This window comes from Suncus etruscus, chromosome X (assembly GCF_024139225.1).
Source record: "Suncus etruscus isolate mSunEtr1 chromosome X, mSunEtr1.pri.cur, whole genome shotgun sequence".
Classification (NCBI taxonomy): Eukaryota; Metazoa; Chordata; class Mammalia; order Eulipotyphla; family Soricidae; genus Suncus; species Suncus etruscus.
The window spans coordinates 51,198,709-51,212,561 of record NC_064868.1 but is presented as its reverse complement, the minus strand read 5'-3'; the positions used below and the strand labels follow the sequence as shown (position 1 = coordinate 51,212,561).

The 13,853-nt window shown below is 39.5% G+C and overlaps 1 protein-coding gene across 1 annotated transcript in view; it reads right to left on the bottom strand.

The window, feature by feature from the left end:
• Window positions 1–13,853, bottom strand: part of FAM120C (family with sequence similarity 120C) — a 142,920-nt gene that overhangs the window by 22,175 nt on the left and 106,892 nt on the right. Inside the window, exon 11 of the mRNA XM_049767161.1 lies at window positions 1,881–1,995. Within this exon, the coding sequence (XP_049623118.1) occupies window positions 1,881–1,995 (115 nt within the window). The remainder of the gene's footprint in view (window positions 1–1,880; window positions 1,996–13,853) is intronic.

Genomic DNA, 13,853 nt, shown 5'->3' with positions numbered 1-13,853 from the left:
ATACCTATCAGCAGTGTACACATCTTCCTCCCTCCAAGGATCCCTTTCAACTCCTACCCCTCAAACTCAGTTGTGAGGATTAGCTCTCTAATTATGATGCCTTTGGCCCTTTAGAATACCATTCAACTCTAAGAACAGGGGAAGTACTTGGAGATACCCTCCTAGAAATGCTTGGAAGTTGGTAACTGCTCTAGAAACATAACTCTACAAGCAATATTATATTCATTTAAAAAAGGAATTGCACAGGGCCAGAGCAATACCACAGTAGGTATGGCATTTGCCTTGCTGTGGCTGATCTGGGTTCAATTCCTGGAATCCCATGAGTTTTCTAGGAATAATTTCTGAGCACAGAGCCAGAAGCAATCCTACTATTTGACTTAGATTGTCTCATAGTCATTCCCTTAGTTGACTGTGTTTAAATTAATTTTTCTAAGTGTTATTAGACTTGATAGAGTTTTGCCTAAAGCTTTAAAACACAATGGTTACTAGAGTCAAGAGAAAAATATTCAGGGGTTGGAGAGAAAGCACAGCGGTAGGACATTTGCCTTGCATTTGGCCAACCCAGGATGGACCTGGTTTGATTCCCGGCATCCCATATGGTCCCTCAGCTTGCCAAGAGCAATTTCTGAGTGCAGAGCCAGGACTGACCCCTGGGTACTTCTGGGTGTGGCCCCAGAACCAATCAATCAGTAAATCAATAAAGTTTTAAAAAAGAGAAAAATACCCTGTTACTAATAGCTAATATTTATTGAATACTGTGTATGCAAAATAGGGATGGGAATGCCCAGGTTTTTTTTAGGGAGCATACCTGTGATGCTCAGGGTTTACTGTTTCTGCACTCAGAAATTACTCTAGGAAGTTCTGGGGGTCCTTAGGGGGGTGCCAGTGATTGAACTTGTGTGCAAGTCAAGCAACCTACCCACTGTATTATTTCTCTAGCCTGGGGAACATTTTGTGGTCTGTATAAGGCCTGTGAGATCATGTGGTCTAGTAAATGATGGGACAGACACATATACTTCTTGTCAGCTGTCAATGGCTAGTCTTCCTGTATTTTATAATCTGTGAACAATATTACAAATGCCCAATGACAACTAGCAGAATAAAAGACTCTCTACCCCTGTAAACCTGTTTTCATTAATCACTTTTCTGATTCCTCTAACTCTACAAGTGAAAACATTAACATTGAAAAGATTAAGAAGGCTGTCCAAGGTCACACAGCCAGGAGGTAATGAAGCCAGGAATTTTATCTAAGACAGTGTGCCTTGAGGACTTACCATCTAACCTACTATGTTCTACTGTCATCAATTATATGGAAGTTTTTTTTATCTCCTTATGTTTTTCTAGATTTTTCTGAGAGGTGTATTAACCCAGAGGTACTCAGGCTTACTTCTGACTCTGATCTATGGGATTACTATTCTTGGGGTTGGGGAAAACTATATGCAGTGCCAGATAGCGAACTGTGGTTGACTACATGCAAGATAAGTGGCTTAACCTTTGTATTGTCTCAGTGGTCCCTCTTTATGCCTTTAAAATTTCTTACTGCATCCTATAAGTATTAATAAAATGGGGAATTTATTCAGAGATAAACAGGGGAGACCAAATAAGTCCCTTTTGTATATCTTGCAAAAGACAGAAATCTTACTGAGTTCTAGGGGTCATAGTTTGTTTTAGATAATTTTCATCTTTTTTGTTCATTCTCAGCTAACAATAAAGAAGCAAAGATGAGGGTCCTTCTAGTTTAACAGACAAATATTTGAGTATATATATAATACATCATTTATAGTAAAACTTATTCTTCGTCCAAGCTCTACGGTAAAATATCTAAAGTAAAATTACAATTTTATTTAAAAAGGAGTTTAAATGAGGAGAAAGCAAATCACCTTGAGTTCTTGAAGTTGATCTGGCTCATAAAGGTGCGTAGATACTGCCTGTGCAAGGAAAGTGTCTAGCTCATGACGATGAAGGATTCGGCCACCAGGCCACTGAACCATGTACCTAAAAAATTAAGTCATATATATTTATTTAACAATAATTATAAAGCTAAGAAAATTTCATAGGTAAGGCCCTAATGTTAGCTTTAGGCAATTCCATTGGAATGAATAAAAGATTCTCTGCCTTTTTTTTTTACCTGCAATCTGTGTGATACAAAGTACAGGTACATATACCAACAATGACAGAACAGTATGCTAACTAGCAAGGTAAAAGAGCACAGAGTACTGCAAGAGCATAGAAAGGATTAAACAGGAAGAGTAAAGGAGAGTACCCTGAGGAAAAAAAGGAGTGCTGTTTCCAAAAATTATAGAAATCACTGTTTCCAAAAATTATAGAAATCAGTGCAACATAAAGTGAGAAAAGGACATTCTAGGCTGAGTGATCAATATGCACGAAGGTTTACTTATATAGTTTTTAAGACAATAGAACAATATCCAATTTTCTAAAAGCAAGTATATTTTCAGTAACAGAAAGTTCCAAGGCTATTAAAAACAAGACAAAGTCAACCGAAGAATGAAGGTCTTGAAAACAGTAATGAGGATTTTGAATCCTGGAATGATACCATTTTTCTCTTTTTTGTGTGTAACATCATCCCCCATGTAAACAAATCCTGAGGCCTAGGAAGGCATTAACTGCCGGAGGGAAGGTTTTTCAAAAGCTGTCTATTATTGCAGGATCTTTTCAAACTTCTTCTACTCACAGAGAGGAATAAAAAGTAGCACCTGTAAGAAAGGACTCTTGGAAAGTAACCTGTACATGCAGGTAGGTATTATGGCCCTGAAAAACCTTGGTTGCCTGCCCATTTGATTTTCAGGAAAAAGGGGGATGCTGCATAAATATTGATACAGAACTTCAGCTGAAAAATTAGAGATTACTCAGATTTAACATTTGCGTAGATTCAAGAATTTTCTTTGTTTTCTGGGGGGATGGGGTGGGTTCCACACCAGGTTGTGCTCAGGGGTTACTCCTGGCTTTGCACTTGGAAATTACTCCTGGCAGGCTACTGGGACCATATGTAATGCCTGGATTCGATCCAGGGTCCGTCCTGTATTGGCCGCATGCAAGGCAAACACCTTACCACTGTGGTATCACTTTGGCCCCAGATTCAAGTATTTTCTTTTAGTCTTACAAAATAAGACTAAAATCTAGCTTTGCTCTTAGCCTACATGCATTCATGTCAAGGGTTAACATTTCAGGCCCCAGTTCAGATTGCATAAACTAAAATAAGACCAACACAATACTAACTGACCTTGCTGGCCAGGGTCCTCAGATTAACAAAAAACAGCTTCAAAAGCGAAACTGCCCTGCATCAGAATAAACCTTTAACAATTTGTTCCATGCCTTTTTGGTAAACTAGCTTTGTCTGAAAATCATGACCTGTCAAGAAATTGAGTATAAATATTCCACCTTTTGCTTTGAATAAATGGAACAGAGCTTGAACCCCAACTTGAGTCTTTGGCCTCTGTCTCTCATAACCACCCACCTTTCAAGGGACCCCAGAAGATTCCTTATGTCAGGACTAATTAGTCTGTGACATTTTTGGTTATTAATTTTATGAAAAACATATCCTATAGATATAACATAGATATTATATATGCATGTGTTTATATATACACAGAAATACAATGAAATATTATTCAGTTATAAAATGAGGAAATCTTGCCTTTTGTGACAATAGATGTATAGTAGTGCATGCCAGGTTAAGTAAAATATCTGATGACCTTACACATATTTGATAATATAAAGAAACAGTGCAAGGGAGTGGACAATCCTTGATGATAACAACTCTTGGACTTTGATTATAGAACTGAGGACACCCAAGAACAACCAGTGCTAGTATGAAGGCAGGCAGAAAGGGACTCTCATTCACTGTTCACAGAAATAAGCTGATTCAGCCTTTTGGGATAAACAATATGGACATTCCTCAAAAAAAAAAAAAAAAACCCTTAGAAATTGAGCTTCCGGGCCCGGAGAGATAGCACAGCTGCATTTGCCTTGCAAGCAGCTGATCCAGGACCAAAGATGATTGGTTCGAATCCCGGTGTCCCATATGGTCCCCTGTGCCTGCCAGGAGCTATTTCTGAGCAGACAGCCAGGAGTAACCCCTGAGCACCACCGGGTGTGACCCAAAAACCAAAAAAAAAAAAAAAGAAAAAAAAGAAAGAAATTGAGCTTCCATTTGACTTAGTAATACTGCTCCTGGTAATATACGCCAGGGTCCTAAAATGACAATGAAGAAAAGGCATCTATATCCCTATGCTCACTGCAGCACTATTCACAATAACCAGAATCTGAAACTAACCTATGAGCCCCAAAATGAGTGCATAAAAAACTATGGTATATGGTATATGGAATATCAAGCAGTTGTTAAGAAACATAACAACCAGGCTCCTTTTTTTCCTCTACTTTTTTATTTTCTTTCCTGTGGTTGTTTTGTTGATTTTTTGCCGCTGTTGTGTTTTATGTCATAGCTTTTTTTAAATTTTGTTTTTGTTTTTCTTTTTACCCTTTCTTCTTTTAAACTGATATTTATAGCCTCTACCAGTGGTCCTCAAACTACGTCCTGTTAGTCACAAATTGTATTTGTTCCCATTTTTTCATCACTTCAAAATAAGATATATACAGTGTGCAAAGGAGTTTGTTCATAATTTTTGTTTTTACTATAGCCCAGCCCTCCAACAACCTGGAAGACAGTGAACTGGCCTCCTGTTTAAAAAGTTTGAGGACCACTGTTTTAGGATGGACTCCTCCCAGCTTTTTTACCCTTTCTTTTCTTTTTCCAACAGAGCCGCAGAACTTGAAACATTGAGTGTAAATAAAAAATGATCAGACTAAAACAACAAACCCAAAGTCAATGACAACAAAATTGATACCTAATCTACAACAAGCTATACACAAAGGGGACCAGTTACATGAGCAGTCCAGGGGGAAAATGTGGGATATATGGGATGCATGCTGGGAACAGGAATGGAGGGAGGACAACACTGGTGGTGGGAATGGTCCTAATTCATTGTGACTATGTACCTTAAATATACCGTGAAAGATTTGTAAGTCACTTTGATCACAATAAAAATTATTTAAAAAATAAAATAAAAGAAAATTAACATTATAAAATTTGTTTATACAAGGATATATATGGAGATTATCATGCAGAGTGAAATGAATCAGAGAGAGAGTGACATAAAATGATTACATTCATTTGAAGGATATAAAAATATAGTATGAGAATAATACCCAAAGACAATAGAAATGATGGGGGGAATACAATTAATACAAGAAGGGATCACTAAAAAAATAGAAAAGAAGGTAGAACTATGACAATAATAGTTGGATATGATCACTCTGTTTTTGTTTTTGTTTTTGGGCCACACCAAGCAGTGCTCAGGGGTTACTCCTGGCTCTGCACTCAGAAATTACTCCTGGCAGTCTTGGGAGACCATATGGGATGCCGAACCACTGTCCTTCTGCATGGAATGCAAACACTCTACCTAAATGCTATCTCTCCGGCCCCAGGATACGATCACTCTGGACAAGAACTAGGTGTGAAAGGAAGTAAAGTGATATGCACTATATCCCTTTAGAAACAGTATTGCAAACCTCAGTGCCTAAAGGAAAATGGGAAAAAAAGAGAAAGAGAAATTAGAAAATGTCTGCCATAGATAAGCTGACATGGAGGAGGAGCCAGAGGGAAACTGGTGGTTAGAAATTAACACTGGAAAAGGAATGTATACTGGAACATTGTATGACTGAAATACAACTATCAACAACTTTTTTTGATGTTTTGGGACCAGTGGTGCTCAGGGGTTATTCTTGGCCTGCACTCAGGAATTACTCTTTGCAGTGATCAAGGAACCTCTTGGGATGCCAGAGTTAATCACATAATACTTTTTAATTCTATATAACACAGTAATTTATTAAAAATTAATACAGATTACCAAGAAGTAGGGGGAAAGGAGGGCTTTAGAGTGGGGATTGAGAGGAATAGAAGTGACATAAGGACAGCAGTGGAGGGTATTGGGCACTTTGGTCATAGTGAAGGAGCACTAATTTTGTATACCAAAAAGCATAAACATACCCTACTATAGAATCTGGAGTAACAGTACAGCAGATAGAAATTAGCTCCTTGCAAACAAAGAACCCAGCTATTATCCCTGGCATCCCATATGATTCTCTAAGCACTGTAAGGAGTCATCCTTACAGCCTGGAGTAAGCGCTGCACACCACTATTTGTGTTCCCCTTAGAAAAACCACCCCAACAAACCAATATGCCATCTCAAGTAGAATAAAAATAAAGAAATCCTAGTAATGCTGAATATAAGAAAATTGTTTGAGGATTATATTTCATTATATATTTATTATTTAAGTTACAGCACTGGAGAAACTATTGATGAAGCTGGCCCATCTCCCTATCTCTGACCATCTGCTTGTTCCTCTACTCTTCCAAGTGAGGTTAACCCAAGGGGTTTTAGTTCCAGGGAGGGCCCCAGCACCACCACACCTGACCTTTTAAGAATCATCAAGGTCGGGGCCGGGCGGTGGCGCTGGAGGTAAGGTGCCTGCCTTGCCTGCGCTAGCCTAGGACGGACCGCGGTTCGATCCCCCGGCGTCCCATATGGTCCCCCAAGAAGCCAGGAGCAACTTCTGAGCGCATAGCCAGGAGTAACCCCTGAGCGTCACAGGGTGTGGCCCAAAAAAAAAAAAAAAAAAAAAAGAATCATCAAGGTAAAATCCAAATGGATTAAAGACCTCGATATCAGACCCAAAACCATAAGATATATAGAACAACACATAGGCAAAACACTCCAGGACATTACAGGCATATTCAAGGAGGAAACTGCACTCTCCAAGCAAGTGAAAGCAGAGATTAACAGATGGGAATATATTAAGCTGAGAAGCTTCTGCACCTCAAAGGAAATAGTGTCCAGGATACAAGAGCCACCCACTGAGTGGGAGAAACTATTCACCCAATACCCATCAGATAAGGGGCTAATCTCCAAAATATACAAGGCACTGACAGAACTTTACAAGAAAAAAAACATCTAATCCCATCAAAAAATGGGGAGAAGAAATGAACAGACACTTTGACAGAGAAGAAATACAAATGGCCAAAAGACACATGAAAAAATGCTCCACATCACTAATCATCAGGGATATGCAAATCAAAACAACTATGAGGTACCACCTCACACCCCAGAGATTGGCACACATCACAAATAATGAGAACAAGCAGTGTTGGCGGGGATGTGGAGAGAAAGGAACTCTTATCCACTGCTGGTGGGAATGCCATCTAGTTCAACCTTTATGGAAAGCGATATGGAGATTCCTCCAAAAACTGGAAATCAAGCTCCCACACGATCCAGCTATACCACTCCTAAGAATATACCCTAGGAACACAAAAATACAATGCAAAAACCCCTTCCTTACACCTATATTCATTGCAGCACTATTTACCATAGCAAGACTCTGGAAACAACCAAGATGCCCTTCAACAGACGAATGGCTAAAGAAACTGTGGTACATATACACAATGGAATATTATGCAGCTGTCAGGAGAGATGAAGTCATGAAAGTTTCCTATACATGGATGTACACGGAGTCTATTATGCTGAGTGAAATAAGTCAGAGAGAGAGAGAAAAACAGAGAATGGTCTCACTCATCTATGGGTTTTAAGAAAAATGAAAGACATTCTTGCAATAATACTTTTCAGACACAAAAGAGAAAAGAGCTGGAAGTTCCAGCTCACCTCAGGAAGCTCACCACAAAGAGTGATGAGTTTAGTAAGAGAAATAACTACATTTTGAACTGTCCTAAAAATGAGAATGTATGAGAGAAATGGAGAGCCTGGTTAAAGTACAGGCGGGGGTCGGGTGGGGAGGAGGGAGACTTGGGACATTGGGTGATGGAATGTTGCACTGGTGATGGGTGGTGTTCTTTACATGACTAAAACCCAAACACAATCATGTATGTAATCAAGGTGTTTAAATAAAAAAAATAAAAAAATATAGCTTAAGGTGAAAAAAAAAAAGAATCATCAGGATATATTACATCTCAGATGCTCTGCTTACTCCTCAACCCTTCTAGGTGAGGTTATGTTCCCAGTTGTCATCCCTATGGAATCTGATTTCATGTAATTCTATGTAACTGGAATTCCAATCAGATTCCTCTCCCAGCAGGTCCCAGGAAACTTCTGATCTCCACTATATTAGTAGGTTTCCACATCTCAGATACAGTGTTTGCTCTTTCAAAGCATCACTCATATCCTGAATGTAAATGCCTGCACAGAAGTTCCGCTCATCACATCTTACACTGCTTACAATTATACCTATCAGGTATGGTTATCAGGTGAAGATAGGCAGAGAAAGACAAGAGAAACTTCCAGCCTAATCCCTCACAGACTCCCAGGGGCCAAACTACCAACACTCATCCTCAGCAAAGCAAACATAATGTGTAATACTCCCTATAAGAGAATCCTACCAAACTCAATGAACAAAAATAGTAACATGGGAGACTACTATTAACAACCAAATTCTAATTTCTCAGAATGAAGTTTAATGAAACCATGCTGAGGATTTATATTAAGCAGAAAGAAATGGTGTCACAGGCAGTCAGCAGAGAACAAAAAATCCAGCTATATTATCATTTAGATTTGAAGAAACAATACAAAGCTTCATGTACAGGTAAAGTCTTAGGTGTTACCTCATTTGTTGGGTCCCGTTTACACCTTTGCTAATTGTTTAGTATCCGCAAAGAGCTCCCAGAATGAGAAATTGATTCCCATCCTCTTGTCCTCTTTTGGGGGGAGATCTTGGTAATATTTATCCGTGCAAATAATCCACACAGCCAGGAGGGTTAAGAGTTAAAAGGTTGGGAGAAGAGAGTCCTTTGTCAGCCTGCTGCTAGCTCCAAAACACACCTTGAGCCAGCCAGCCAACTCTGGCCAAAGACCTCGAAAATCTCTCTTCCAAACTATTTATTCGGCTCTCAACAGCACCCCCACCTGGAAGGTCAAGTTAAGACAACAGGCAAAGAATAATTTTATGGAAATATTTTCATATACAACATTAGGGAATTCATAAAATCAGTTCTCAGAAAGTTAGAAAGAGTCTTTACTTTTGGAGTTTGGGGCCATACTCAGAGATGTTCAGAGCTTACTCTTGGCCCCACACTCAAGGATCACTCCTAGGAGGGCTCAGTGGACCATATGCGATGTGGGGATCAAATCTGGGTTGTTTTGGGCAACACAAGCATCATACTTACTGTACTACCTTTGCAGCCAAAAGGAGTTTCTTAAAAAGACAAGATAAACTTCACAGTACTTTGTCAGTGAGTATGATATTTATTCATGGCAATTCCCTTACTAGCTTAGGAAAGGTTTGCTTACTCCTAGATTAAGTTTTCAATAATGAATTTACATTTTTCCCTCTATTATCTTACTAAGAAAGTTTTATTTAATAAAAAATACCTTGCTTTCCAATATGGAGATTCCTCCAAAAACTGGAAATCAAGCTCCCATACGACCCAGCTATACCACTCCTAGGAATATACCTGAGGAACACAAAAATACTATACAAAAATCCCTTCCTTACACCTATATTCATTGCAGCACTATTTACCATAGCAAAACTCTGGAAACAGCCAAGATACCCTTCAACAGATGAATGGCTAAAGAAACTGTGGTACATATACACAATGGAATATTATGCAGCTGTCAGGAGAGATGAAGTCATGAAATTTTCCTATACATGGATGTACATGGAATCTATTATGCTGTGAAATAAGTCAGAGAGAGAGAGAGAGAAAAACACAGAATGGTCTCACTCATCTATGGGTTTTAAGAAAAATGAAAGACATTCTTGCAATAACAACTTTCAGACACGGAAGGAAAAGAGCTGGAAGTAACAGCTCACCTCATGAAGCTCACCACAAACAGGGATGAGTTTAGTTAGAGAAATAACTATGTTTTGAACTATCCTAATAATGAGAATGTACGAGGGAAATAGAAAGCCTGTCTAGAGTACAGGCGGGGGTTGGGTGGGGAGGAGGGAGATTTGGGACATTGGTGATAGGAATGTTGCACTGGTGATGGGTGGTGTTCTTTACATGACTAAAACCCAAACACAATCATGTATGTAAGGTGTTTAAATAAAATATAAATAAAAGATGTGGTATCTAAACACAATGGAATACTACATGGCAGTCAGAAATGATACAATCACAGACTTTGCAGCAACGTGGATGGATCTAGAACATACTATGTTAAACGAAGTAAGTCAGAAGACGAAAGATAAATACAGAATGATAGCACTATTCTGAAGCACCTAGAACATACACCTTATATACAACCAATACTCAACAATCAAATAACAGGGTTTAACAGGGTAGAAACTCCATACACTGTAATAGTCAACAAATACCAGAAAGTAGTGCCCAAAACATATGAAAGAAGAACAACACAAACTTTTGACTACACATTATACCACAAAGAAACCAACAACAGCAGAAACAGCAGCATAAAGAGAATAAAGGTATGTAAATCAGCCTTCTACAACAAAGGCCCAAAATATCCCCTTAGGGATCTTATACAGAAATACAGGTAAAGAATACCGTGGGAAATCACTGACTCCAATGTAAACATCTCATAACAATATGTCTTAATGCCTTAATCTTACAATATTTAAAATAACCTCTCAGCTTTTCTGTCCACAGGCATTCTTGGATACAAAGGATGGACAAACTAAGATGGTATCTCGGGGCTCAGTCACATGAGATACCATACCCGGCTTGCACTACGAGAATGTCCCAAGAAAACTCTTTAACATACATTTTATCTCTAGGTTATACCTTCTTTTAGGACTTGAAGCACATGATGAGCCAGACCACCGAAGCAGCAACAGTAACCTATAGACTTATACTACAGACCCTACTCATCGAACACATTCAAGCAAACTAGAATTCCCTTGCTCTTTTCTCCTCTCTTATCACTACTTTCTTCTTTTTTTCTTCTTTTCTCTTCTCCTTTTCTTTTTAATGTATTTTCTCTTTTCTTCTTTCCTGCCCCTTCTATATACTTTCCCCTTTCCCCCTTTGGAAATCTGACTATCCCTTCACCCCCTATCCAGATTTCCCACCTTATTAAAACTCTTCACCCTCAATTCTTAATCCATTAGGCATCAAGACTGACCTCTGCCCCAACAAACCAGTACCCAGGGGCCCGGAGAGATAGCACAGTGGCGTTTGCCTTGCAAGCAGCCGATCCAGGACCAAAGGTGGTTGGTTCGAATCCCGGTGTCCCATATGGTCCCCCGTGCCTGCCAGGAGCTATTTCTGAGCAGACAGCCACGAGTAACTCCTGAGCACCGCAGGGTGTGACCCAAAAACAAAACAAAACATAACAAAAAAAACAAACCAGTACCCACCACTGAAGAGAAGGGACACCCAGTCAAATCCACACCTCATCCCCAGCAGAAGAGCCAACCAACTCCCCTGCTGACTCAAGCTGCGTGTCCCTCCTTACCAACTCTTCCTAATATGAACTGTTACTTGAAAACGGACTTAGCTCTAAAAGTACCCCAAAGCAAGAACTCTTCCCAACACCTTCCTGCCACGATTCTCTTACCAATCTGAAGAAGGTCAGGGTGCGTGATGAAAAGGCGCTTGGGAACTCACACATCACAAGAAAATCCCAAAAGACAATGGGAAACCTATACTTCCATCATAAGTATAAGACCTGTACACAGTACCTCTTTACCTGCTCTTCCCCCAAATGTAAGATAGTCTATTGCATCATTTTGTTCCTTTAATTACCTTGTTATTTCATTTTTTTTATATATTTATGTGAGCACATATAGTTTTATTTCTATATTTTTATTTTTTGGGGAGTGTGATCTGTTCTGTTTTCATCTCTTTTCACCCCCAAATGCACCGGCAATATAATGTAGCACCATTTCCCCCTGCAAAGACACACTAAAAAAGGGGAAATCTTACATATAAAAACGAGCTCTTATCTACTAGGGATAAGAACTCATACTTGTTTACAATACAGGGACATCTCCCACCCTGAAAATATGTCACGTGGACCCAACTTAGACCCCAGGTGATTAGACATCATTCATCCAGCCTTGAACCCTGGAACCCAGACATAGAAATAACACAGTTCTCCATAACAGCTACAGGAAACAAATCCCATCTGGGACATCCTTAATACTGCTGGGACACCATCAAGTGCCAACTCTAAAATGATATCCTGAGAATGAGGAAAATGCGAAGAACTTGACCTAAGAGCAGGTTATCCTACCCCACCATTTAACGATAAGACAAAATCAGAAGACTTGTCACCCTTTGGTTTGTCCAAAAGCCAAGATTGCGATCTACAGATGACTGGCTGATAAAACCATGACCGGACTGTATGTATCCTGGGACCAATAAAAAAGCCCTAGTGTAAGCTGTGGCTTGCACAACAACCATGATCTCCAGTCCCAAAGGTCTGTCTGAGAAAATTGCAACGGAATGGGTCTTCTGGAAACATCCTAGGATCAACGCAAAGACCAAGACCACCAACCACAGAAGACGGATTAAAATGACACTGAGGGATCAGAACTTCTAGAACCACAAAGACTTCATCATAAGTTCCACCCCTTGACTTGTGTAGATACTGAGATCTTTAGATACAGAGGCCTGACTTTATTACCCAGGACGGAGCAGAAGACTTCCAAACACCACGAAAGCAACAAGGGGAGAGTAAATGAACCTGTACGGAGTCTATAGTTAATCCCATGACAATATACTCCAATTGTGGAGAAACCTTGTAGCTCTTAGGCCAAGAGAATTCCTTTTCGAATGACCCCAATATTTACTGTGCCTGTGCAGGAGGGAAAAAAAAGCACAAAACAATTTTTCTCCTTTTTTTTATTTATGTCTAGTTTTTGTCGTTTTCATTGTTTTGATGTGGTTATTGAAGTTGTTGTCTCCATTTATATTTATATATTTACTTTCTTCCTTTCTTTTCTTTCTTTATGTGCTCTGCCATGTTTTTATTTCAAGATCATGGCTTTTATGTGGTGCTTACCTTTATTTTCAGAGTGCTCACTGGATATTTTATTTGACACTTCTTTTTGTACTGTTGGGGTGATTCACCTTTCCCCCCCTTCATCTCTCAAACCGATGATGAGAGCCTCTAGAAGGACTCCGCCCATTTTCGGCGTATTTGATTTTTACCCCAGTTTATTACTTTTCTCTTCTTCCAAAAAAACCATGTAACTTTATTTATCTAGTCCTGCCTCCCAGTAACAGGAGGAAATAAGGGAACTACCAAGACCAAACAGGTGTAAGACCACTAAGTAGCAAGTTAGGCACAGAGGAGATCACGTATTCTTGCAGCCCCGGGGGTGAGGGAGGAAGATATGGGAGGTAGGTTGGGAATGGAGGTGTAGGGAGAACAATTTGGTGATGGGAATCCCCCTGATATTAAGTTAACATGTACCTAAAATATTATTGTAAACAATATGTAAGCCACTATGATCAAAATAAAAATTATATATTTGGCCTGGAGAGATAGCACAGCGGCGTTTGCCTTGCAAGCAGCCAATCCAGGACCAAAGGTGGTTGGTTCGAATCCTGGTGTCCCATATGGTCCCCCTGAGCAACGCTGGGTGTGGCCCCAAAACCAAAAAAAAATATTAATAAAAAAACCTGGAAATTGAGCTCCCATATGATCCAGCTATACCACTCATTAGGCATATACCCTAGGAACACAAAAATACAATTCAAAAATTCCTTCCTCACACCAATATTCATTGCAGCACTATTTATAATAGCCGGACTCTGGAAACAACCAAGATGCCTTTCAACAGATGCATGGCTA